The following is a 27,230-nucleotide window of genomic DNA, read 5'->3' as shown; positions in this document are numbered from 1 at the left end:
TTTCAATGTGAGGATGTCAGCTTAAATTCTCTGACACTTAAGGGTGGGATCCAACGCCCCCATATTCCACTCTCTGTATGTGAATGAGGATGGATCAGTGGTCTAACTTTAATGAGGGGAAAAAACTTGGCTGCTCTGACTTCCCTCAGAATGGTACCATTGTCATTCTAGATCAGGGGTCAGCAAACTTTTGCAGCCGGGAGCCGGTCCATTGTCCCTCAGACCTTGTGGGGGGCCGGACTATATTTTGAAAATAAATATGAACAAATTCCTATGCCCCACAAATAACCCAGAGATGCATTTTAAATAAAAGGACACATCCCACTCATCTAAAAACACCAGGCAGGACCCACAAATAACCCAGAGATGCATTGTAAATAAAAGGACACATTCTACTCATGTAAAAACATGCTGATTCCCGGACTGTCCGCGGGCCGGATTTAGAAGGCGATTGGGCCACATCTGGCCCCTGGGCCTTAGTTTGGGGACCCCTGTTCTAGATTCTAGATTCCTTACCTTTTCCATATCCTGTGGTGTTGCTGTTAACAGGGTGTGGCCAGATGTCACCCATTGTCGTGCAAAAATGACATACTGCCCAAGACCGAAGTCTTCAAGCCAGTTACAAACGCGTTCAGTGCCCCATTGGGCAAATGGGGCGTTATGATCACTAGGAAGCACAGATAAAGAATGGAGGTTCATGTTAGTGTAACAGTATGACTGCTTCTTGCAACACTTGGCAAACCACTTTGCACTCAAATCGTCAAGCTCACTTTCACAATAATTAAGTAACTATACAACAGGGGTAGGCAACCTAAGGCCCATGGAATGGAAGTGGCCCATGGAGGCCGTTTAACTGGCCCACGAGCCACCCCCGAACCAAGCCGCTCATTCAGCGAGTCCCCACGCGCTGCGCTAAACCAGTGCAGCACAGTGCGGGGACTCTCTTCTGTGGCTCCGGAAATCGCTTCTGCGCAGGCGCAATTTCCAACGTCTGGGCATGCACAGAAGCGATTTCCGGCACCACGCTGCGCCGGTCCGGCCCACGGAGGATCTCCGCAGGAGTGATCCGGCCCATGCCTGGTATACAACCTTTAGAAGACATATGAAGGTAGCCCTTTATAGGGAAGCTTTTAATGTTTGACACTTTATTATGTTTTTATATATGCTGGAAGCCCCCCAGAGTGGCTGTGGCAACCCAGTCAGATGGACAGGCTACAAATTAATAATCATCATCTATGGTTATTGATGGGGGAGGGAGATTGAGAGAGAGGCTCATGCCTTCTTGAAGCTGACTTTTGTTTACTGTTATACTGAATCATCAAATGTCACTAGGTATCATTTGCATTTGATCAGTAGTAACACTGGATCACTTAATGGATGGTGCACTCTGCTCCATTCTGATTAGAAAATCCCTCTTCTTTTCTTGTCACTGTGCCAAGGCTAAATGAGGAAATATGGTTGACATGAAAGTTGGCAAGTGTATTGATGCTTATGGCAAAACAGCAGTTAGGCTACACTGTGCCACACAATGTAGTCTTGCTGCAAATGCCGAAGGAAGCACTCACCAGTGACTTGGAAGCAACAAAAGCAAATATACAAAAGCTCCATTTGTAGCGATTCCAACTGAATGCCATAGGGACAAGGTAGTAAGATACAGTGTGGAATGGAAAGGCAGAAAAACCTGGCCCCACCCCCGACACTGCTATCAAGCACTCCTGCAATAGATGGGATCTTGTCCGACAATGGGCCATTTACTAGTATGAAGTCAAATGTTTTGAAGCAAATAGCTCAGACTTTCTCCTGGAATTGGAGGTACGCTTTCCCCACTGCTCTATGAATGGGGGGGGGGAATTAGCTCGGCGGTGCAGTTTTGCTGAAAACAGTCTACAGAACTCTACAAAATTCACAACATTCTTTGTAGGACTTCACAAAACTTATACACTACTTGATTTTAATAAAACCTCAAAACGGTTTACATTATGCAATAATCCACGAGGGCAAAACAAAAAGCCTTTACCTCTTCTGTCCTTTGGTGTCCTTTGACCGAGACAATCTAGGTCCAGCTGTTGCACGGAGGCCACCTCTTCGAAATTCAACCAAGCCCAGATCATCTCCAGGGAAATTTCCAGACTGGGTCCTGCGTATTCTGTTTGGGAAAGATTCAAAATAGGAAGTTGCTGGACATCAAAATGCAAGGTGCAGCTTTAACATAAAAACACAAGAACTTTCAAGAAAACAGGAATGCTTCTAGTTAGGTCTCTGTAGTGGCATTAAAAAAAAAGATACAGAAGATTGAAAAAAAACTTACTTTCCCCATATTTTCTTTATTCCTCTTGGACTTCTTTTATTTTCTGGAGATAGTGGAGACTGTGCACCAGATTCTGTTCCCGATGATAAAGGTGAAAGGTCACCTGAATTCATTGTACCATCCATATTGTCAGAGTCTCCTGTGATTGACAAATGCCATTGAGATTTATGAAGCCATGGTATAAAATGCAAAAGGAAAAACTTCACAAAAATTCATAATCCCCAAAACATCTTAAATCATATAGGGCTAAGTACCTCCGATTTTACTTGGCAACATTCCTGAAATAATGGTCCGTGATTCTTCTTAGATTTGGACACTGCATTTTTTATTACTAGTTAGAGGACTTCTTCCCCGTAATATAACAAAACATATAAAGACTGGAGCTAAAGATTTCTGCAATCACATCATAAAATTGTCAGGTTTACCAGAAAACTACCAATTATTAACATTCATCTTATTTGTAATATGGATACAGGGACCGAAAATTACATCCTTCTGAAAAAAACTATGGCAGCTGAATTTCTAAGATTATTGTGGGTGCCAGTGTTAAAACATTGTTGCCAAAATAAATTCATTTAGGAAGGTTTTTGTATTTTAAAAAATGGTTAAATAAGGAGCCATATTAAACTTCCCCCTTTCTAATATATGAATTTTGCTTCCAAAGTAATAGATGTCTAGCATCAATTAGAATCAACCACTAGATTGAATCTCTGTTTTAGTTCAGAGATTGAAGTCTAGCACTGTCTGCCTACATTTCATTTAAAGGTAAAGGTAAAGGGGCCCCTGACCATCAGGTCCAGTCGTGTCCGACTCTGGGGTTGCGGCGCTCATCTCGCTCTATAGGCCAAGGGAGCCGGCGTTTGTCCGCAGACAGCTTCCGGGTCATGTGGCCAGCATGACAAAGCCGCTTCTGGCAAACCAGAGCAGCGCATGGAAATGCTGTTTACCTTCCCGCTGGAGCGGTCCCTATTTATCTACTTGCACTTTGATGTGCTTTCGAACTGCTACCGTGTTTCCCCCTTTTTAAGACACCGTCTTATAACTTTTTTTCCTCAAAAAAACACAGGGTGGCTTACTTTCGGTGGGATGTCTTATTTTTTAATTACTGGTACGGTTTTTACGGCTCAGGGCGCTGCTGTGCTCTCTTGAGTGCTCAGCACTGCAGCAGCCACCGGTTCCGGGCGGCAGGGCAGCAGGCGTCCTTGGCCAGGCCAGGCGGAGGCCACTGGCTCAGGCGCTCCCCCCGCCGCTGCAGGGTGCTCCAAGCTCCTTGGCTGGGCCAGGCAAGGAAGAAGCAGTGAGCCCAGCGGTGGTGGCAAGCGGTGGTGGCAAGCGGAGCACGGGGATGCAGCCAGCAAGGCGGGAGCGCGATCAGCTGTTAAGCAGAGCTCTTGGCCGCATGGAGTGACTCTGTGAGTGGAGGTGCCTGTGGGGGTTGGTTTCCATGGCGCGGAAGTATGGCTTATTTTGGGGGTATGTCTTATATTTCTCAAATGCTTAAAAACCCTGCCATGGCTTACTTTATGACTATGTATTAAAAAGGGGGAAACAGGGTAGGTGGGCAGGAGCTGGGACCGAGCAACGGGAGCTCACCCCATTGCAGGGATTCGAACCGCTGACCTTCTGATCAGCAAGCCCTAGACTCTGTGGTTTAACCCACAGCGCAACCTGGGTCCCTACACATTTCAGTTACTAGGAGCTAAATTTCAGTGTAAATTTTTTTTAAAAAAAAACAAGATTCCAGACAGTCCACTATGTGCAATTCATATTTGCATCAAGAAGTAATGGGGGACCCCCCCCACCCAAAAAATTCATTGCTAGCTTAAAAGCTGCACATTGACTAGGTATACAATACCTAATATTGGTGCACTGACACTCCTGATGCGATCTTCAATCATTCCAAGAACCAGAAAGCCACATGAAGAAGCAAAGACGATGGGAAATTCAAGCAAAGGAAAGTTACAGAAAAGCAAAGAAAGCCAAAAGCCAAAAGCAGGAAATAAAAAATTGACAGGAAGCAAAAGTAAGAAAGCAGATAAAGTCAAACATTTGGGGGCCTGCTGTCTATAGTTCAAAATATTCTACAGTGAGACCAGTGTTTTGTTTTGTTTTTAAAATAGGAATATTATGCAATTTTAAAAAAATTGCTTTCCACATGGAACACTCCTAAGTGAAAAAGAAAATAAGAATAAAATGCAGGCTGTTCCCACTTAAACGCAAAATAAATCCCAGTAATATGTTGTTGATGTTTCTTTTTACAAAAAACAAAACTCCGCTTTAGGCTCACTTACCAGCTTGATTTATAGAGAGCAACCGGAGAACTTTGCTTTCCCCAGGGAAGTCTAGGGTTTGAAACTATTACTTAATATTTTAAATTGTCTAGGATATTTAAAAGGGCCGTCTTAACACTCTGTAATTAAAGCAGCAGACATATGCATGTAGTCTACTTCTTTCAGGGGCTCCACTATCAAAAGATAATAGTTGCAGACAGATGTGCAAGGTCCATTATCTGATGTTCCACTGTATTTAATGGAGCTTAGTCCCAAGCAGACATGCTTAGGGACAGGTTTTCCCTTTACACAGCCTTGCCAAGCATGGTAGATGCTGGGTTAGATGAAGCCATGCCCACAGAGCATTCGGCATATGGAATTTCAGCCTCCCCTGCAAATTGTCTAACAGTCATCTTTGCAGGGGTAAACAAAATTCCATATTCTGTACATCCCAGTTGTTGTAATGGCTCACCTTAAACACGACCAAGCAAAGTCCTGGGATCTAAGTTACTTTGAAATCCAACTTTCCACCTTCTAGTAGGTGGAAACAGATTTCCTCCTTTAATTCAGCAAAGTCCTGGAAGCATCATACTATATGCTTAGGAGGATGCTGGTTAAATTTGGACAGCTGTGTAAAAAAGAACGTCTAAAAATTAACTACTATAAAACCAAGGTCACTTTATTTGGCAAAAGGACTACCAAGTCCAGGTGGACTCTAGAGGGTCACACCCTAAAGCATGTACCCAGATTTAAATATCTAGGATTACTTATCGATGGTAAGTCATCATGGAAACCCCATCTGGAAGCAATTAAGCTAATATCTGGCCATTCTACTGGGCAGTTATATAGGTTCTTTCATTCAAAGGGTGGGCAGTTAATCCAGCTTTTAAGATCCTTGTCTCTAAAATCATCGTCCAAATGCTCTACGGGGCTGAAATATGGGGAATTGGTGTTAAAGCTGAAATAGAGGTCCTACAGGCAGATTTGGGGCTTTCCTGCAGGACATCGGCAGCCCACATCAGAGCTGAGTTGGGCACCCCCTTGCTAGCAGCCAGAATTGATCTAGCCCAGGGGTCCCCAGACTATGGACCGGGGGCCACATAGGCCCCCGAGGCTCTTTTATGCAGCCCCCGGGGACCCCCGCCGCCCGCTCTTACCGGCGCGGTTTGGCTGCCGACTTCTGACCCGGAAAAGCGATGGAAATAGCTTGTGCGCACGCGCAAGCGTCATTTCTGGTGTACTTCTGGGTCGGAGGAGGCTTCTGCACATGCACACAAGCTATTTCTGGCGCTTTCCAGGTCGGGAGTGTGCAAGAAATAGCGTTTGTGCATGGGCGCGCACAGCCGCGCACGCTCCCCCACCCTCCAGCCCACCACGCAATCGGCACGGCGGGCACCCAGCCCAAAGCCAGGTAAGTTTGGGGACCCCTGATCTAGCCTATCTGATAGTGCCACAGGCTAAATACCTTTGAGGAACACACTCTTACTATGCTCTGCTGGTTAGAGCAACTAAGGACAGGGGGCTGGGCACAAAAGCGCCAAGATAAGCTTAGGGCTTATAGTCTTCAAATGGAGAACTACTTAGCCTTTAGCCCACAAGACCTTAGAAATTGGATTTTTGATCAGGATGCCAACCAAGACAGAATATCCATCATTGCCGCCCGCTACTCTACTTGGTACCCTCAAATTTAAGGCCTATCACCTTGAGACACAGCCCTTCCCACAACTATGGAGGGCCTTTGTAGAATTAAAATTCCAACAGATGCCCTCAGCATATTTAGAGGGGAGAGACTGGGAAATTCCCCATATGGATCGCAAATGTATACAGTATATGGATGCATTCAGGCAGAGGACATTACACAGTCCCTGCTGATTTGCCCCCTGTATACAACGCCCAGAGTAAATTTATATTGCCAATTCTGAATTGGCTTCCAGGTCAATCTGCACAGGAAGTGACAGTTGAATTCCTAGCAGATAAACATCCAGGGAGCCAAATTTGCGCCATCAGCCAAGAAGTTCCATTCTAGCTATGTGAATGCTATGTAAATTTTAATGTTGTGAATTTCGTTTTATGTTGTAAACTGCTGCAGGTTATTTTGTATGATTTTAGATGAAAGTTTTTCTTAAATTCTCTGTCCTCCATTGTAAAAGCCTTTGACTATATACAATAAAATTGACTGACAGACTGCTATTAAGTAGCTAAAACCCAAGCTGCATATCACACGAAGGCATGCTTTTATTGTTCTCCTCCCTGAAGTACATACTCAGGCTCTGTATGCTGTTGTCTCCGTTGCCATTCACACGGCACGTACTTGGAGAAGGAGTACTGTATACCCCAGTATCGCCGTTGTGCGCAGGTCGAGGAAGCTTCCCTGGCAAGGTTTGGTATTTGCTGCTTTTCACGAATGACTTATTCTGTGTTTTTGTAAAAAACATTTTTTAAAAAAACAACAACTCAGTATTTTTTTCCTCTAAAGTTCACAATATTAATTTCAATACATAGTGCTGGGACAATACATAGTTTTCCATGGTGGCACCAGGTTTCAGTGGAATGTTCCCCAATTTATGCACACAGATTCCCAGGGAAATGAGGAGCTTTTCACATCAGATCACTCTTGTTGTGGTCATTTGAGGTAACAATTGGGGACATCAGAAGTAGGAAAGGAGGCAAGGTGTGGCCCTGTTCTGAATGATGCTACTGAGTAGGAAACATTTGACAATTGCAGAATCCAGAAAGATGAAGACATTAGGAAGTACATCAACTTGTTTAACTGTTTTGTGGGTCACCAACAGAATGCATGCTCTCATTTCTATACTGTTTTATTCTTGTGTGCTGCTATTTTGTAAACCACTTTTGATATTCTGGCATGAAATAAATACTGCCACCTATTGGGCCTGGAGTTAAGCACATCCCTAGGCTCATAACTGCCTCCATCATCTCCAGCACACAGAACTTTCTCCCCCACACTCTTTGCAGCACATGAAGAACACTTGTTTTCTTTGAAGCCATGGGGAATTCATGGCTCTGCCTTTGTGGGAAAGCAAGGAATGGCATCATCATATTTAGCTCAATCGCACTGGCATGTGCCTTCATCCAGCCGCCCCCAAGGAAAACTTGCTCATAACTGAAGATCAAAAAGTTGAAGCTTAACTAGTTTGCTCAAACTTATCAGCATATTAACTCTCACAGAGAGGCATTCAAGGGGAAAACAAAGAAGAGAAGAACCACAACATAAAATGATGATTATGTTAAGTAAATGTTAAAATGGAGTTAATATACCTCTTGTGTTACATCATGTTCTACTGGTTTCGCATCTACATGCTATGAAGTTGCAGGAAATGGGAGGGAGAGAAAGTAACAAACAAAATGTTAGTGTCAAATGGAACGTGACATTTTTAGTCTAATTTCTAGTGATCCTCAGTGAGGACAATAGTAGATTTATTTTCTCCTTAGTATAGAGCGCCATGTCGACCTGACATTGCTGCGTGTCATCATCCCTTCTAAATTTATAAATACAGCTCAAATACAGCTTCTACTGAGGCTAATAGAATTTGTTTCATTGTTTTCTACTGGCAGTGTGTACAGGCTTGCCTCCAATGTTAGTCCTCTTCAGAGTAAACCTATGGAAATTAATGACCTCGTGTAGGACTCAGAGGGATATGTCCCACTGTGTCTAAGGAAGTGCTTCCAAATGTCAGCATATAAAACATTTGTTTGTTTCATATGCGAAAACTGTTTAAATACTTGCAACAATTAACACAAAGTGCACAGAAGTGAGTTGTTGACAGGTTCGAAGGATGCGCGGTTTCTAGGCAGAAGCTGAAATTCTTTGCTCAAGTGCATAATGGTTTGTACTCTTGAGCCAAGTGGTAGCCTTGGCACTCTTAGGTAAAAATTTGTGATGTATAGATTGATATATCTCTGTAAATTCTGGTGTTTGCACATCCAAATTATATACCCAATAAATACCCAGAATATGATGAAGGAGGAGAAAATAGACCTCTGAATTCTGGAATAACTAGAGAAGCTAGACCTTCATTCATTTGCCATATACAACATTACAAAACAGACTACAAACATAAAATGAAAAACTCACATTAAACATGCTGAATACCGGAAGTAGTTCTGGGTTAGCCACATTCCTTCTGAATACTATTACACTGATGCATCAATTTGAAGGTGATAGGTTTTTTAAAAAGAAGAAGGCCACCTTCAAACTGAATTAGTGAGTGCAATTTGAGGGTTATGTAGAATTTAATTTGGGCAGACTCTGACTTGTATTGCACAGATATATTGGTCAGAATACACTAGCAGTAATCACTGCTGTGGTAGAATACTGATTGGATTTGGTGTTGCACAGACCAATCACATTCCTTTGATCTCAAAATTCAGAAAAGAACAGAGTGGAATGACTCAGCTGTTAAGAATTTTCTACATGCAATCCACAATTATTAGGCAAAGCGAAGATTTTAGAGCCAACCTTTTCCAGGGATTCACTTTGCAAGTCTTCAAGACTACTTGATATTTTTTTCTGAGGCATCCTTAAAGTGAAAAAGGCAACAATTAATGCGTGCGCGCACACACAGACACACTCAGCAGGAGTAACTGGGCAATCTGATTTCACCATCAAATAACCTGCAATCTTAAGGTCTAGTTTATACATGAGGGTCCCAGGTAAGTTCTTACTTGTGCAAGCATTCCACACTCTCCCCATTAAGTTTTAAAACATAATGTGCATGTGTGATTTGCTAACTCAGTTTGTTATACGTCAAGGTGGTCAGCAGCCAGGGTGAGATCAGCACAGTGGAGCTACCGCTACATGCAAATGGGCCAGCAAATGTAATTAAGGGCTTTTAAATGTGATGGAATGCACGTGGAGTGCTCCACATCTACACATTAAGCTGCTACCTGCAGCCTGCACCACATATAAATTGGGCCTGAGGACCAGATGTATGATGCTTTTGGACAGCATGAGTGGATCTTCTTGTCACCCAAATGCTCTTGTTTTATCATTCAGAAATAGAACAGAAACGTCAAACCAGTAACAACTGTGTGTCAGGTCAACTATTCAATATGGGATTTGGTTTTATATTTTGTATTCCAGGAGGGAAAGTATCATTCAGTTAAAATAAATGGCCATGCCTGAATGTAGGGAATCTCCGATTGCACTGGATTTCTCAGGGTCCTTTGAACTGGAGCCGGGGTTGCTCATTTGGGGGAATGGATCCCCATTCAAAATGTGTAGGATAACTTGATTAGTGAATGTTGACAGCATTATTCTTCTTACCTATGTTGGACTTCCAGGCTTTGTCCGTTTGCAGAAAACAGGTTATTTGAAGGAACTGGAGAGCTTCCGCTGTTAATCATAATGGTAAACAGAAGCACACATTTTAAAGAACGGGTTTTTTGATGCATTCTAAATTTAACCGTTTTGCGCCAATTGACACATGCTCTAGACACAAAAGCAAATATTTCAAAGAATGTTTTACAATATGAAAAAAGAGTGTTCTGAGAAAACACAGATTTAACAAAGAAAAATGGTTCTTGCCTCATTTCCAGCATTTTTTTTTGTGGAGGAGGAGGCAACATAGGTAGGGTCATTTCCCCTGGAGGTACCTGTGTAAAAAGAATTTTAGCTTGAGTACTTTTTAGTATGGGTATGGGAAGAAAAATATGTATGTGGAATAATGGAAAAAATAACCAACTAGCCTCTGGCTTATATAGTTCTATTTGGGGCTTATTCATGGGATTCCATTTTCTTAAAGTTACTTCAAGATCATCTTCACTGCTTCCACACAAAACTCTTTCTGAAGTTCCTAAAAGGATTGGAATTTAAAATTGTGCATGGTTAGAGGATTCCATACATAGACAAATAATAATAATAATAATAATAATAATAATAATAATAATAATAATAATAATTTATTATTTATACCCCACCCATCTGGCTGAGTCTCCCCAGCCACTCTGGGCGGCTCCCAATTGAATATTAAAACAATACAGCATTAAATATTAAAAGCTTCCCTAAACATCACCGAGAGGCTAAAATTATCAATTATTCAACCGAGCAGACAACTATTCATAGTATAACAGCAGAAGGATTCCAACAGACAGAACCAACAAAGTGCAGTTTTATTTAGCAAGTAAATTTCCAACACATCTTGCTAACTAATTAGTTCAATATTTAGATGCATATAATATTTTCTTTTAGATGCGTCTCTCTAAACATGATGAAAATTTGAAATTTAGAGCAGAGCATGGTTAAAGGATATTTTTAGAAAACGAAAACAAAAATTCACAATGACTCTTAACATATTTAGATCTAATTCATACATCCTCATTCACAGCCCCTTGTAACAGGTGGTGGTATGGAGCCTTCAGGCTTTGAGATATTTTAGTCAATGAAACAATGGTTATGTTTGCATGTAATGCAGCCATAGCTTCAAATGAACATACTGACTCCCGGGGAGGAGACCATGGCTGATTTGCTCCTGGTCCGCCTAGATCTGTGCATGGCTTAACATGTTGTCCAAACATAGGATCGTAATCTTACCATGATGTGCTGGTAATTCACAGCCAACAACATGAAGCAGACACATATATCCAACTAAGTATAATTTTGCAAATCTCACAGAATCCCCAAATGTCATTTCAGGTACAAGATTGTGGCTTCCAGCTTCTTTAAAAAATGGTGTCACTTCAAAACATGGCTTTTAGAATTTACAAGGTGGGTCATACAATGATAATAAGCAAGAGAATCACTTCAGGTGGTGTTTGCAGGGAGCAGTGAACTGGTGCCCTCAAGCCCCTGTTCACTCGCCATACTGTCCTCAATCGTCCCAGCTGCTGCTAGTATCCAACCCACTCACTCAGCAAGGCTTTCTGCTGCCCCGGCCTCACCTCAGAGGAAGGGCCAAGGCAGGCCCTTTCTAAGGATAAGGTATTCTGACTGAGGTGGCCAGAAAAATGCCTGTAGTGTTGTTTTGCTGCGGCAGCTAAAAATGTTGTTTAAACTTAGTAACTAGTTCAATGTTGCTTTAAATTAGTACAGTAAGGAAGGAGATTATGGATTATGGAGAAAGCTAGAGAGTTCCAGAAAAACATCTACTTCTGCTTCATTGACTATGCTATGACTGTGTCGACCACAGCAAACTATGGCAAGTTCTTAAAGAAATGGGAGTGCCTGATCACCTCATCTGTCTCCTGAGAAATCTCTATGTGGGACAAGAAGCTACAGTTAGAACTGGATATGGAACAACTGATTGCTTCAAAATTGGAAAAGGAGTACGACAAGGCTATATATTGTCTCCTTGCTTATTTAACTTATATGCAGAATTCATCATGCGAAAGGCTGGACTGGATGAATCCCAAGCCGGAATTAAGATTGCCAAAGGAAATATCAACAACCTCAGATATGCTGATGACACAACCTTGATGGCAGAAAGTGAGGAGGAATTAAAGAACCTTTTAATGAGGGTGAAAGAGGAGAGTGCAAAATATGGCCTGAAGCTCAGCATAAAAAAACTAAGATCATGGCCACTGGTCCCATCACCTCCTGGCAAATAGAAGGGGAAGAAATGGAGGCAGTGAGAGATTTTACTTTCTTGGGTTCCATGATCACTGCAGATGGTGACAGCAGCCATGAAATTAAAAGAGGCCTGCTTCTTGGGAGAAAAGCAATGACAAACCTAGACAGCATCTTAAAATGCAGAGACATCGCCTTGCCACAAAGGTCCGTATAGTTAAAGCTATGGTTTTCCTAGTAGTGATGTATGGAAGTGAGAGCTGGACCATAAAGAAGGCTGATCGCCGAAGAATTGATGCTTTTGAATTCTGGTGCTGGAGGAGACTCTTGAGAGTCCCATGGACTGCAAGAAGATCAAACCTATCAATTCTGAAGGAAATCAGCCCTGAGTGCTCACTGGAAGGACAGATCCTGAAGCTGAGGCTCCAATACTTTGGCCACCTCATGAGAAGATTCCCTGGAAAAGACCCTGATGTTGGGAAGGAACATCTCAACTGTTTCACTCCAAAATGCTAGCTTTATACAACTAGAAAGAAATGCTATTAAGTTTATATATATAACATTGGCAGGGAAGAAGGGACTGGAATGTCTGTGTCTGCATAGCACTGTGTTTTTTCATTTCAGATCTACCAATTAGGAGATAATATTTGGAATAGACTGTATAAACAGTAAAAAAAGGGGGGGATAATTGTAACTGCAATTAAAACTTTAGTTGAATAACAACCTGATTAAATTAATTCAGGCAACACTTAAAGATCTCTCATTACCAATGTCGAAAAGAAAAGGGTATTTAGATTTAGGACTACTTAATTAGTTAAAATGAGCAGGAAGTGTAATAAAATGAAGCAGGTGTCTAGCTCCTATTCTTTATTTGTATTCAACATTCTGGTACATGTCATTTATTTCAATGTTATGTTTAGTTTATAATTCTTAGGTTTTAATTTCTACACCATTTAATTAAAGTTTTTTATTTTGTTTTTTAGTTAAGGGCTCTGGTCAGCTTTCCAATTCTAGCTGATGTGGAAGGAAAGCGATACTATCAACTTATTTTTCACAATCTAAAACAGTTGTGCATACATTAGCCAAATGTTCTGTAGTTAATTAAAGCAAACTGGGTCGCATGCTCTTTAAAGTTACATTATGTCACTGGAAAATATAACTGTGTGGAATAAAATATTGCCTAATCCCATCTATTTCACATATTAGAGAAGTGCAAGATAGGTTACAAAACAGGAAAATTACTTCCAGCTTTTCATATGTCTTTTGTATAGAAAAGACCAGAAATTTCAGATGGGTTTCCTACTAGAATGTTTAAGAAAAGCAATGGCCAAGCACTGCCCCCCCAAATAACATTTTAAAGTCAATGATTTAAAAATAGCATCTCAGCCTTATCATCTCAACAACCACCTCATGTTTAGTAAAATCTGTAATGATAACACTGAAACTTATTCAGTCATAACAATTGAGGACAGATGAGAAATAATCATAGATGAAAGAGTGGAGATTGGTCTCAGAAAGCCCTTCATCTCTCCATTTCCATTCCCACACATTTCCTTTAGGCTGCAAAGGGCCAGTCACTCTGTGAGATTAAAGGATCCTTGTAGGGTAGGGGATGTAAAAGCATGTTCAGTGGATGCTGGGCCCCCACTGTGCTTTATATATATTTCATTCACTTATCTTCTTGGCTGGGTTATTCTAAACGCAGACAGGAAGGATAACATTTCATGTGGCTGTCTAGTCAGGCAAGGAAAGATGCTTTCATAGGCAACTTTTCGAAATAAGTTTCGAAACAAGAAAAATGAATTACTCCTTCTTAGACATGACAAAATACTTGCACGACTAATTAAGGATAAACAGCTCACAATGCAGACAATAAATTAACGTTCACTATCTGCTTTGCTGAATAATATGAAGATCTGAGAACCTGCGTGACATCACCAGCCTAGGAAGACAGGCAGCTGCACTGTAAAAAGTTAGATCATCCCCTCCATCTTGCTCAGTATTGTTGACTTTCGTCAAGATGGACAGGCTGTTGCTGTGTGTTTCCCAGAAAGAAACACAATGTATTCAGGACCATACATGGAAGTTACATGTGGTATGGGCTGAATGCTCAAGAGCTTTCTTAACACTGCCAATAAGAACTAGAAGCTAGGATTACTCAAACTGACTTCCGAAAAATACAGATCCGTTACCAGTAGCCAGCTGTTCTGTGTTTGCCACATTTAAAAGCAGGTAAGCTACACATGCTGATAGCCATAATTGTATGTATCAAAAGGCAGAGCCAAGCTGTATTAGTCACGGACAAAGGGGAGGGACAGCCCCACACGAGTTCATCATCCCTTGGATAAAACATTCCATGAAGCCCCACTTCTCAAGTTTACGTGTGCTATTGTGGCAGGTCAATCCCATTCAAGATTCTATGGAATGAAACACTGGGATATTTGGTTATCCAAAAGAAGTGACTGGAATGAAGTCGAACATTAGTGGTTAAATACCCAAGATCTATTTGTTCAATATCAGGCACCCCAAAACTTCAGCCCTCCAGATGTTTTGGACTACAATTCCCATCTTCCCCAACAACTGGTCCTGTTAGCTAGGGATCATGGGAGTTGTAGGCCAAAACATCTGGAGGGACGCAGTTTGGGGATGCCTGTTCAATATGCTAAGAAATACTTAATGTGGAATCTTTCAATGTAGTAACTACTCCCAAAGGCATAATTATGAAGTTATTTTATGCTTAGGAATTGCCACATATTAAAAGCTACAGTAGCAAAGCATCACCATTAACTAACCGGCTTAGCAGCTTGGAGGAGAAATGGAGAGAGGAAAGAAACTTGTTGGGGAACATAAGAATGGCAATGAAGAAACTGTGTATGTTATGGTTCTCAACGACAGGAATGCATAGCTGCCAAGTTATCCCTTTTTTAAAGGGATTTTCCCTCATGCTGAATAGGCTTCGTCGCGAGAAAAGCGAAAACTTGGCAGCTATGCAGGAATGTATCTTGGACACTTCCAGCTACTGGTTAGTGAGCTTAATCGTGAGTCGCAGTTTGGACAACATGCTAAGTCAAACCTTTACTTAATGGCATGTCAGCAAAAAGGACCAGAAAGGAGCAAAGCAGCTGGAAATTCTTCTACTGGAGCCCACATATTCAGAGGTTCACCAGGGCATAGTTTGGATTACTGTGTCACACAAACTAGGTATCTGCCTTTCAAGGGCTGCTCTCTCAGTTTCCCCTCACGAACCTTATCTGAATATAAAAATTAAAACTCTTTGTTAGAATTGCCTCATAAAGTTTTGGAAGCTCTTCCACCTGATGTATATCCACCAATCATACCTTGTACTGCTATCATGATCTCTTTTACTCTTCGGTACTGACTTAGCAATACAGTTAACTCTTCTATTCGGCGGTCCTGAAAAGGAAGCGAAGAGAAGTAAAACAGACAGATTCGAATGGTGTCAGGATTTCAGTATACAGGAATCTACATATATTGGGAATAAGGTGAGGCCCATGAGACCTATCCTAGTCTCTGCAGCCCTGAGACTTGTTGCTGTATGATGATTCGCTCACAAGAAAGGAGAAAGAAAGCTGAACCTGGAATCTGTCCATGGGGCACCTGTTACCTGTCCCTCTTATCACATACCTCTACTGTAGTTACACATAAGTGTGGACCATGAGGTCCCCGAATGGTGCTGGCAGGTAAGAAGAAAAGAGGTGAAGGAGGTCATCAAATCCTCCTCCACATCTGTACCTGGCAGTCTTAAAGACCTTGAAGCCAGTGTGTTTCCTCAGGATTGGGAACAATGCTCAGGACTGTTGTCACAGAGTGAGAGTCTATTGACGCACACAGGGGCTAGTGTGAGACAGAGAGGGAAAGTGTAGAATGCTATTAGTGAAAAAAATGGGATTGGAACTGTTGCCAAGACCACTCACTGGTTGCTTAATCTGTTTCTCTTATGGGTTTCTTTGAGGGGTGGGGAAAATATTATTTGTTGTTATTGTAGTCTTGCTTTCACATTATGACGAAACAGTTAATTTGTTGTTTACTGGACCCCTTTATATGATTTTGTGATTTTTAAAATATATTGCTGTTTTTCTCTGTTTTCTTTTATTTCTTTGTCCCTGCTCTTGGAATGAAAATATTCAATGTACAGTGGGCTATAAATAGTGCAAATAAATAAATGCTTTTATCATATTTAGATTAGAGATTTACATGGCGACATGCCCATAAATTTATTTTGCTACTTGAAAAAAGCATGCTACAGAACCATTTTTCACCTTAAACTGATGTTAATTTTTCACCATATATGCTGTTACTGCATCAAAAAGGGTATGAACAGCAATAAAGCAATCTCACCCATTATGTCCATGGGCACCTGTAATACTATTATAACAGCAGCTGAAATATTAATGCATGTGCTCCCTGAAGGAAGGGGTGGGTTTCCCCTTGTAACTAAACGCCAAGAGAAAGCATTATGGATCCTTTGTAACAAAACAAGTAACTTCTAGACATCTATTGTGCAGACAAAGCTAAACACAAAGGCCCAGGCAATGGACGAAGAAGAGAGAGATGCTTTTTAAAAATGCCACAAACAACCATTCCTCTTCATCAGTTTTCAAAATCCCATGTCATTGCTGCACGAAGATACAGTGGCATGGAAATGAACAATAAAGAGCGCTTGTTACATGTTGCAGGCATACCCTTGCCTCATTTTGTCGAAATCATGCTGATGTCAATCATATCGGGGGGCACATGGCCCCCCACACCTCCACTCTGCGCTTTAGGAAATACTATCAGCAGGGACAGCCTGCCTATATACTGGCACCCTGTTAATGGAGTCCAGCAATCATTTTTCTCCCCAGCCACGAGACACCACCTGCTTGAGGTCGTTTCCAGTGATGGAAAGTTGAGAGGGGTCAAGGCTATCTTATGATTAAATTCTCCCCATGGCACTTCCTTCATGAAAATAGGTGTGACAAGAAAATGTGAGTCATAGGAAAGTTCAGGGCACCAAGGCCTATAGTTTAAACTAGTTACAGCTTTCTGTAATGGTCAGACACAATGTGAACGGCAATTTACCCACAGCTGGGCATTGAAGAAAACACCTCTTACAATCCAATACCTTTCCCCAGCAAAAGCACCAGGAATAATCAGATATATTCCGTGGAAGGGAACAAAAAGAATACTTGTAACATTGCTGTTTCCGTTGTTTATTTTTTAATGTATCAATATAATTTTAGATTTTAAAATCAAAACTACTACTATCTTTGGGGAAAAGGAATGGCATGCAAGCAACAATGGGGAGCCCTGGTGCTGCCAGTTGAGTAAGGCGTCCCTATTTGAAGTCCCCTTAAAAACACTGATGTTGAGCTCTTTGCAAACAGGGTAGCAGGGTTGGGAGAGGGCACTTTGGCCAAGCTCTACAATGCAAGGGCTGTTGCACAGTGCAGGGACCACAGCTCAGGAGCAGAGAAAGTGCTTTGCCTGCAGAAGGTCCCTTGGCACCTTCAGGTAAGACATCCTGAAGAGTCACTGCTCATCAGTGGAGATGGGGTGGAGTCTGTGCCCTCCAGATGTTGTTGGGTTACAACTCTTTTATCCCTGACATTTGGCTATGCTGAGTAGGGCTGATGGGGGCTACAGTCCAACAGCCTTTGGAGGGCCACAGCTTCCCCATCCCTGGTGTAGACCATACTGAGCTAGACGGAGTCTGTGGCCTGGCTCAGAATAAGACAGCTTTCTATGCTCCTTGGAAAAGGATGATGGGCAAATGCATTTGGAAGTTGAGTCAGGATAAGACCATGGAAATGGGGAAATGCTCCAGGAATCCTGGATACCTTTCGGGAAAAGTGTATTTCCGAGGTTTTATGGCTCATAAGACCACTTTTTGGGAGGAATACCTTTCAATGGAAATATAATTTAATGAAGAATGTAATGCAACAAAGTGTGTTCAGTTATCTGTATTCTATCAAAAGTTATAGCCAAATAATCAGAAAAAGGAACCACAATTTGCTTAGGTTGATATGCAGTAGCTTTCCTTCATTTGAATGTAGCCAATGAGCATGAATGTTTAGAGAGCCAATCAGGTGTCCACTTTGTGTTACGAGCCATCAAACCTCAGAAATACACTTTCTCCAAAAGGTTTCCACAATTTTGGCCACTAGTGTATGATCTGTTCCCATGACCATCAAAGCAAAAGGTTCGTGCTGTGATGTTGTTATTATAGATTACTTTACGTACAGGGAACAACCAATAATTTATGTGCATCCAATTGACACGTGACTGTGTGCATGCGCATGGAGCCGAACCTGAAAGGGACTTTAAAAACGGTAAAAGCGTCCCTAAAAGAGCCCAGAAAGGGCAAATAGGCACACAAACAGTGCCTAGCAATCCCACAAGCATTTACAAGTGCAATCCCAGGAGACCCTGCACCAATTGTTGAGGCCTGTGGAGAGTTTGATCAAGGAGGTTCGGAGGGAGCAATTGTGGTGGAGTTTGGTAAGTGCTGTTGGTTTTTTAAAGGGGTTCTCAAGGGTTTCCAGGGGTTTAGAGGGTGTTTGCAGGCATTTCCAATGGTGTTTCAAATGTGTGCAATTTCACTTAATGCACGGTGCCTTGGAATGTAACTCTCATGTAAATGGGGAGTTGCTCGTATATATATATATATATTTATAAATGATGATCTTCTCAGTTTTTGGTTTTTTCTGTCCTCCCCCTTATTTTTATCTGTAAGCCGCTTTGAGTCCTAACCTGGAAAAAAGGAGGCATATACAACAACAAACATCAACAACAACAACACTTAACAGTTGCACTTTTCTTACCTTTTCTTCATTCGCAGCCAATAATGATTCCATTCCTACTTTCAAACATTGGACCTCTTGATCTAAAAAAAATGTTTCAGAAGGAAATAAAGGAGGTGGAAATACACATACATTGGCACCTGCCATTATAGTATACAAAATGGTGATGTTATATCAGATGTGCAATTGTAACAATACTTTTGGCAGTCTTCTCAAAGTAAAACAAGAAACTGTGCCAGTGCCTTACATCTCTGTGCCTCTCTTTAAATTATATGATGTGGTAGCTCTCGTCACTACAGGGCAAGCACGTTCTGCGGGTTCTACGTGACACGTTTTTATCAGGTGAGATCTTTCTACATCATTGCAGAAGTCTCTTGGAATGAGATAAAAACAACCTCCCTGAATAAATGCATTTAGAATGTAATGTGCCACCCTTCAGTTCCTCTCACTTCTAGGGTGCCTAAAAATAAAAACAACAGTAACATTCGCAGATCGACAATGGGCTGGATGCAGAGATGCAAGAGCTGAAATTTGTGCAAGCTGCCAGTTTCTTTTGCCAGTTCCACCCTCCCACTGCATCACAAACTAGATCTTTCCTGAGGTCGCCTACTTGATGCTCAGGTATGGCATGTTCAAGGAAAACAGACATGACACACGACACTAAGGAAGTTACATACATTTCCTGACTGCTAAAAATATGAATTATTCTTGGCCTCCAACTAAACCATGGGTTATCATGAACAAGGAGTGCTCTAGTGAATGCTGCTGAAATTGCTCTTGACGTATTCCTTCCATTCCTTTGGGTTACTGTCGTGTTCTAACCAGTGCTCATGGTTTGTTTCTCTTCCAACAAACCATGATTTTAAGTGCTAGGGAAGGGGCACAGTGGAAATGACTCACTGTTCGCTTGGGCCACACAACGGGTTATGGCTTAATGTGCTATCCAAATACAGCCACTAAATGGAATTGCCATTTTTTTTTGATTGAAACATTTAATGCTTTAATGCCCAGAATCTTCAAGCACTTCAGAGCAATTTAGGGTGGGCAAATCATCGCACAAATGCCATAAAACAGGCAAAGTGCACCTCATCAGCAGTTGCCCGTTTTTATTATCAGAAAGGAAACCAATTTATCCCTGCGGCCAACCAAATTTTCCAAGCAAAGGTGTTATCCCAGATGCTTTATGGGGTCCCAATATGGGTACAAGCATTTAATAGAGATTTAGAAAAGATTCACTAAAGTTTCCTGAGACGTATCCTTGGACTCCCAACTACCATTAAATATGAAACAATGTGTGCAGAATTAGGCATACACACAATGGAATATTGGGCTTGGACTATTGCCATAAAATACTGGTTACGATGCCATTTCCGTTGCCCACCATCAAGTCTGCTCTCTGACCTGCTCAAGGACTCTTATAAATCTAGATGGTACCAACTCCTAGAAAACAAAATTAGATCCATAGGCATTGAGCTGGAGCCCTTGTATAATTCAAGTGAGCAATATATCTTCCACAATGTCCAAATCAGACTAAAGGATGTTGAAAGACAAAACATTGTGGCAGCTGCAAATAGAGTTTGCTCCCCCATGTTCTATGATTTAAATATCTTAGATAATAGGGTCAACGTTCGAAAGCATGTCAAAATGCAAGTAGATAAATAGGAACCGCTACAGCGGGAAGGTAAACGGCGTTTCCATGTGCTGCTCTGGTTTGCCAGAAGCGGCTTTGTCATGCTGGCCACATGACCTGGAAGCTATACACCGGCTCCCTCGGCCAATAATGCGAGATGAGCGCGCAACCCCAGAGTCGGTCACGACTGGACCTAATGGTCAGGGGTCCCTTTACCTTTTATATTACAAAGCTAATAATCCCAGCCCAACGTAGGGCATTTATGCTAGCCCGACTGAATGTATTTCCCTCGGCATTTGTCAGGGGTAGATATCGGAACACTCCCAGAGACAAGAGATACTGTAGATGTTCTCTGAATGTGCCGGATAGTGTGGAGCATATTCTCTTTCATTGTCCGCTCCACAGCATGCTGCGTGAACGTGTGTTGTCCCCGCTTCTGGGTGCTCTGACACCGCAGCATGGTAGAAATGTTGGATTCTGCCTGTCTGACATTGATCATAAGGTGACTGCGGGAGTAGCTGAGTTTTTGGCAGCAGTGTCTCACGGAGTAGTTTAATAGGAAGAAATCTCAGATTATATATATATATATATATATATATATATATATATATATATATATATATATGCGCACACACACATACATACAATTAGTATATGCTGTTTACTGTTGCCTCTTTGTATGCATTTTAAATACTTTTGTATGTGATTCTTTTTCTTGCAATTCTATTTGTAAAATGCCTAATAAAGTTTTTTTGATAGTAATAGTAGCTGATATTCAGGCACAAAATAAATCTATGGAGTGCAAAAACTGTTGTTTTATAAATACTTCTAGCAAAATAAGATGCACTACAACAAGTGGGTGGCACTGTGGTCTAAACTACAGAGCCTAGGGCTTGCCAATCAGAAGGTCGGCGGTTCGAATCCCTGCAATGGGGTGAGTTCCCATTGCTCGGTCCCTGCTCCTGCCAACCTAGCAGTTCAAAAGCACATCAAAGTGCAAGTAGATAAATAGGTACTGCTCCAGCGGGGAGGTAAACGGCATTTCTGTGCACTGCTCTGGTTCGCCAGAAGCGGCTTAGTCATACTGGCCACATTACCTGGAAGCTGTACGCCAGCTCCCTCGGCCATTAAAGCATGATGAGCGCCACAACCCGAGTCGTTCGCGACTGGACCTAACGGTCAAGTGTCCCTTTAGCTTTCTATAACTACGGTAGCTGGATGGCTGGTTTCAAAGCCAAAGCAATTACCCTCTGACATAAAACAAAGCGTTCTGCACACATCTCATTATTTAAAATAAAACCGTGGACCTTTCAAAAATAGTAAATTGCATAAGGCATCGGCTGCAGAGGTTTGAAAACTATTGATTGGTAGAATCAATGCTACTTGCATTCATCTATCTCCATTGTATGGTAAAGGAAATCAGCGGTGGGGGAACTCTTTTGGACCAAGGACGTGCAAAGGGTGGGCAAAAGGCAGCAAAAGAGACTCTCACCTTTGTACAACAGGCTGCATTCCAGTCACGCAAAAGCCAGAGGCTTACACACACACTCATTCACACACTTCTCCAATTAGGCAAGCGAGAGGCATTATCACAGTTCAAGCATACATTCCAGCCACACAAAAGCACTGGAGGTAGGTGGTATGGAGCAGTAGCCTGGGGAGAGGGCAGGCTTAGTGAGTGTCTCAAGGGCCAGTTACAGGAACCTGGAAGGCCACATCTGGCCCCCGGGCCTCAGGCTCCACACCCCTGTCCCAGGAAGTGCAAAGGAAATCCTAGTCTGTGCTAAAGCAATTTACCAAACAGTAGCAGATGCTTTTTAATTAGGGCCTCACTTTCTAACTGCCTTATACCCTACTATCATCAACAGGCAAAATTTAAGTTAGCAGCTCTCAAGCCTTCATATGGGAGTCACTGTCTGCATTTCTCCATTAAGAATATATACCTTGTGAATAGGTTGTACCCTTCAAAGAGAAAAAAGTCTGGGAAGAAGTTGAAGTTTTGTACGCATTCATTAGATAGTTTATTGTTTGTAACTTTAGAACTAATAGTCTTTGGCTTGGGAAGAAGATACAGCTGACTAAGAACGCAGGGACTGATTTGACTACAGCAGTTGTCCTAGCAACACACATTCCTAGGTGTTCTAAATAAAACTACCCCAAATCTTAGGCATTTTTAAAATAGTGACATTTCAAAACAATAATGTGTAAAGATGACAATGTGACACACAAGGAAAAGAATAGTGTTGCAAAAATATTAGTACAGGGAGGGTGAGAATTAGTATTCAGTAGTTTTTTAAAAAATAAAGTTTAGATTATCAAAGCTGTACTGCAAATCTAGTGATGGGAGCAATCCAATTAGTGGGTTATGTGTTTTAATGATATTTTAGCAGGCAATGGCATTTCCACATAGATGTGGCATGGGCAGACAGTTTTTTGCTTTTTTTTTAAAGCCACACTCAAGCAAGGCACAAGCACCCAGTCAGATTTAAAGGAGGAAAAACACATTTAATTTCATTTTCATGATCCTCTGTTAAGACTTTTAGAAGAACAATGTCAAGGTTTTCTCACTTTTATGGAGACTTCTTCAAAAAGAAGGTATATCCACAATTAATATGGAAATATTTAAAATGCTAGGTCTTGACGGTTTGGAAGAAAACCCCCCTTTTCAAAATCAAAAGGTTGGGGTGGGGTAAAAGCTGTGCAAGAGCAATGCATCTTTTGTGATTTTAAATATACAAATGTCTATTCTGGAGTCCACCAACTTTGACAGAACCTCTTTAATGACCATTTTCTGTTCACTTACGCAACATTGGAGATTTTGTGTGCGATAATAAATCTGACTGTATTAAAGCCATTCTGTCTGCTGTAAGCAATGAGATATTTATCCCGCATGTTACGATTCAGCAGTCAACTACAGAGCCAACATTGAATGATTATTGCTGCAGAAGTGCACTTTAGGTATAATTTGTGTGGGAAAAGTAATAAAGCGAAATCTTAGGGCTTACGTTTTTCTTTTAGCCTTCGCCTATACACTTCCTCTACGGTGGGAAATGAAGAGTCAAATAAGGTATGCAGAAAGAACACAGATTAGAGACTGTATGCAATTTCATCAGAATAGGCATTCAGAAATAAAAGATACAATTTGAGATTACCGCTGATCTCTACCAGTGTTCAACAGTTGACAAGGAGGGTGACCAAGCTTTGTTGTTAAGAAATGCAACAAACTCCATTTTTGTCTCATTAAGAGTAAACATCTTCGAATGTACGTTCACTCAACACTATCAGGTTTAATGGGGCTTATAAATACTATTGAGTATTTAGAGTGGCAACCCACGGCATTTCAAACATTTGAAGCTTCCTCCTTTTGGAATCAATGGACTTCAGCAGGAAACAAGCTTGCTAACATTCCCCGGTTACTGTTAGAGGAATAGTAACACATGCAAACCTTTTTATACCAAACATGCATAGACACTACAAACAATGGAACCAATACCAAAGCTCAAGGCTATATAAACAAACAACATAATATCTAATGTGTGTCAAGACATCTTTGAACAGATCTCACCTAAAAAGAATTATTTACCTTCTTCAAAGTAACAAATGGTTTGATTTCTACTAAAGATTTCTACTAGAGAGAACAAGCCATTCATACATGAAATGGTAGGATGAAGGATTATCATAAATCTCTTCCCGCTCGGGGGGAGGAGATGTTGTGGGCACGCGAGGACTCTCCGCGGAGGGGGAATGGCTAGCATTCCCCCTAGCCCATTGGCTGCCTCCCCGCCGTGACGCGCCTAGAGCCAGCCAATCCGGATCCTTGCGGGGGCGCGGCCTGTGCATTTAAGCAGGCCCGCGGCGTGGAGACAGCCTCTCTTTCGTCGACCCGGCTCCTGCTTTTGCTCGCCGAAGGATTCCCTCTCGGAAAGCTGAATCACAAACAAAGGCGTTTTTCAACGCCACCTTTTTTCCACTTAGGTTTGGTTTTGGTTTCCCGCACGCCTCCGCCGATACCTCCCGCCGCCGCGCCATCGTCGTCCACCCCGCTCGCAGCCGCAGCTACAGCCGTTCCCTGCCGCTTCCTTCCCACCTTCCCTCCCTTCCCCCCCGCTCGCTTCGGCGCTTCATCTTTCCCCTTCCCTCCTTTTCCCTCCCTTCCTTCCCCACCTGCGGCTTAAGCGGGGGCGATTCTTCGTTGGCTCAGGACCAGAGCGGCCGTTTCAGCGCGGAGCGGCGCGTAGCGATATACCCTTCGGGCCCCGGGCGGCTTCGTGAAGCCGGCGGTGGCTAGGCACCAACACCCGCGCCTCTGAGAGAGCCGCGTACATCGAGGGGGCTCCCTTTCCGGTGCGAGGAGCAAGACCACGTGGCCGCGACGCCATCCGACCGCCTTGCGATCCGGGCCCAGCTATTCAAAGCGGACCAGCTCGAGTCCAGGCCGCTGGGAATTCCTGCACGTCGCTCATCTCCTGGGACGCCGGAACGGTACTGGGGTTAGGCTTTGTGGGGGCAGAGGACCACCTTGGGTTGTCTCCCCTCCCTTTCATTACCCCCCCATCTTTTCCATCTGGGGGTCCGTGCTTTGGGTTGCTTGGGGGTGTGTCTTTGCCAGTCGCCATTTTGTTTGAAGCGTTGCTGTGGCAACGCTCAGTGTTTTGCTAACCAGTCGCCATTTTGTTTGAAGCGTTGCTGTGGCAACGCTCAGCGGTTTTACTACGGGCCAACGCTCCTTCTGGTCTTAATTTTCCCCTCCCAGCGGGGGTCGCTAGCTTGCCTTACTTTGATTGCTTCCCCTTATTCTACCGGAAGTGGACCTTTTACCTGACACAGGATTGGAGGATTTGCCCTTAGGCTTCTGATCTTTCCCCCCACAGTGGCAAGTTTTGTATAATCATTCTACATTCGCGTTGGCTGCCCTTCTGTAACGGTTGCCCATTTTCTTTTCTGTCCCAAGTGCTGAATTCAAGGGGTTTATTTGATAAAGGGTAGGTTGATAATTTGTAATTTTAAAAGGAGTTATTTTGCCATTAATATTGTGGGATCTCCTTTGCTTGGGCTCCCAGCTGGGGGCTTGTTTGTATTGCCGGCCGAGTTCCTTTTCATAGGTTCCCCAGTCCTTTTTGACTGGCCTTTGCCTTTGTTTCACTGCTGCTGATCCAGCAGGCTCCTTCAGCCCAGCAGCGTGCATTGCCTTCTAATTACCCGGCTAAGCTTTGCTGAGAATTCTGCTGCGTGGCCACGTGCGATTGCGTATCTGTTCGAAGTCAGGTTGACTTCTTTTTGGGGCGCGCATCCGGCCTGGTATTAAACCCCTCTTCCAGGGAGCTTCAGCCTGGCTTTTGTTTACGCCAGCGCTTGGTGTCTCACTTAGGTATTTACTCGGAGCCATAAGCATTGGTCCTCTTTTACTGTTCTTCTAAAGCCATCTTTGGTTTGTCTATTATCGCGTGGCGGATAAGGTTTTTAGTCACACTTAATTCAGCTAGCTCAAGCCATTTCTACGCTTTAGTAGGGCAGTTAGACTATTTTAAGTTCCTTTGGAGGTAACTCTAGAACGGCATCCTCTTCTCAAAAAAAAATGCCTTCTAAGCGGAAGCAGAGCGCCTCTTCGGCTGCTCCTCCAAAGAAGAAGTCTGCAACCAACATCAATCCTAGCATCCCTATGGTTTCCCCTATTTCTGTCCCTCCTGAGGTGGTAGCTAACCTTTTCTCTGGGTTCCAAACTTTCTTTCAGCAGATTTCAAGATCAGGAGTCCCATTGCAGGACATACCTTCTCAAGGGTCTCAAAGTTTTATTGCTGAAACACCCCCGTCTCAGGGTGAGCGCCCCGGGACCTCATCCTCCTTCACAACAGGGCAGGCAGACCGCATGGCGACCAGGTCTCAATCAAGCCTCGCAGCTACCACATCTGCTGGCTTGGCCGAGCTAGGAGCTTCTTCCTCGGAGCTTAATGCTCCTGTTTCCCAGTTGTCCCCAGGTACCCCTAATTGCTTGAGAAGCCAGCCTTCTGATACTAGGTCTGGACGGCTGTCGGTTACATCTGATAGCGATAATCAGGACCCGGTGGGGGCTACACCAACACGGCAGGGCTCTAACCAGCAGGACAAGCAAAAGTCGAAGAAGGCGGGCCAAAAGAAGAAGAAGAAGACCAAGCACGTTGATCCAGATGATGAGTCAGGTACTTCATCTTCTAGCTCCGATGAGGAGACAACTCTGGACGGGTACTGGGGAGAGGGGGAGGAGCTTGTTGGTTTACCAGTTTGGGCACACGAGAGGCGGGCAAATTCGCACCGCAAGACCTTTAATGGGACGTTGGAGTGGAGAAATGGTGCTCTGGTGGAGGACGTAAAAACATCCACGTTTGAGTCTTCAGATTTCATACTTGGAAATCACTTGTCTAGTAAGAAAAGATCTAAAATTCTTAACGGTGATTATGTGGATATTTTTACCCTCCTGCCACCCTCAAAGTTAACCGGGAAGGGTGAAAAGAAGCGTACTTATGGAAAGCGCAAATACAAGGAGCCCAGGGCCGAGCGCACTTTTGAAAACTGGCTTGACGGCTTTCAGGTATACATGGGTACTATAGTGGCGTGCTATCCTAAGAGGGCAATGCACCTTCTGGCTTACATGGCTCATGTCCGGAAGGCCTATGCATTGGCAGGGGAAGGCCCGGCCCTTTTGTACGATGAGGAATTT

The 27,230-nt window shown here is 42.8% G+C and overlaps 1 protein-coding gene across 12 annotated transcripts in view; it reads right to left on the bottom strand.

The window, feature by feature from the left end:
- The window catches only part of PPFIBP2 (PPFIA binding protein 2), a 123,404-nt gene that overhangs the window by 14,411 nt on the left and 81,763 nt on the right, over positions 1-27,230 (bottom strand). For 9 of the 12 annotated variants that reach the window (XM_060275467.1, XM_060275459.1, XM_060275466.1 and 6 more), the window contains 12 exons: positions 23,542-23,574; positions 18,928-18,989; positions 15,442-15,517; positions 10,288-10,394; positions 10,127-10,194; positions 9,866-9,934; positions 9,059-9,119; positions 7,858-7,899; positions 6,842-6,992; positions 2,309-2,447; positions 2,018-2,146; positions 517-667 (listed from right to left, as the gene is read on the bottom strand). In XM_060275467.1, coding sequence (XP_060131450.1) covers positions 517-667; positions 2,018-2,146; positions 2,309-2,447; positions 6,842-6,992; positions 7,858-7,899; positions 9,059-9,119; positions 9,866-9,934; positions 10,127-10,194; positions 10,288-10,394; positions 15,442-15,517; positions 18,928-18,989; positions 23,542-23,574 — 1,088 coding nt within the window. The remainder of the gene's footprint in view (positions 1-516; positions 668-2,017; positions 2,147-2,308; positions 2,448-6,841; positions 6,993-7,857; positions 7,900-9,058; positions 9,120-9,865; positions 9,935-10,126; positions 10,195-10,287; positions 10,395-15,441; positions 15,518-18,927; positions 18,990-23,541; positions 23,575-27,230) is intronic. The other 3 variants (XM_060275469.1, XM_060275482.1, XM_060275475.1) reach the window with 2 other exon arrangements.

This window comes from Zootoca vivipara, chromosome 1 (assembly GCF_963506605.1).
Source record: "Zootoca vivipara chromosome 1, rZooViv1.1, whole genome shotgun sequence".
NCBI classification, from domain to species: domain Eukaryota; kingdom Metazoa; phylum Chordata; class Lepidosauria; order Squamata; family Lacertidae; genus Zootoca; species Zootoca vivipara.
This window is presented reverse-complemented; position numbering and strand designations above follow the sequence as displayed.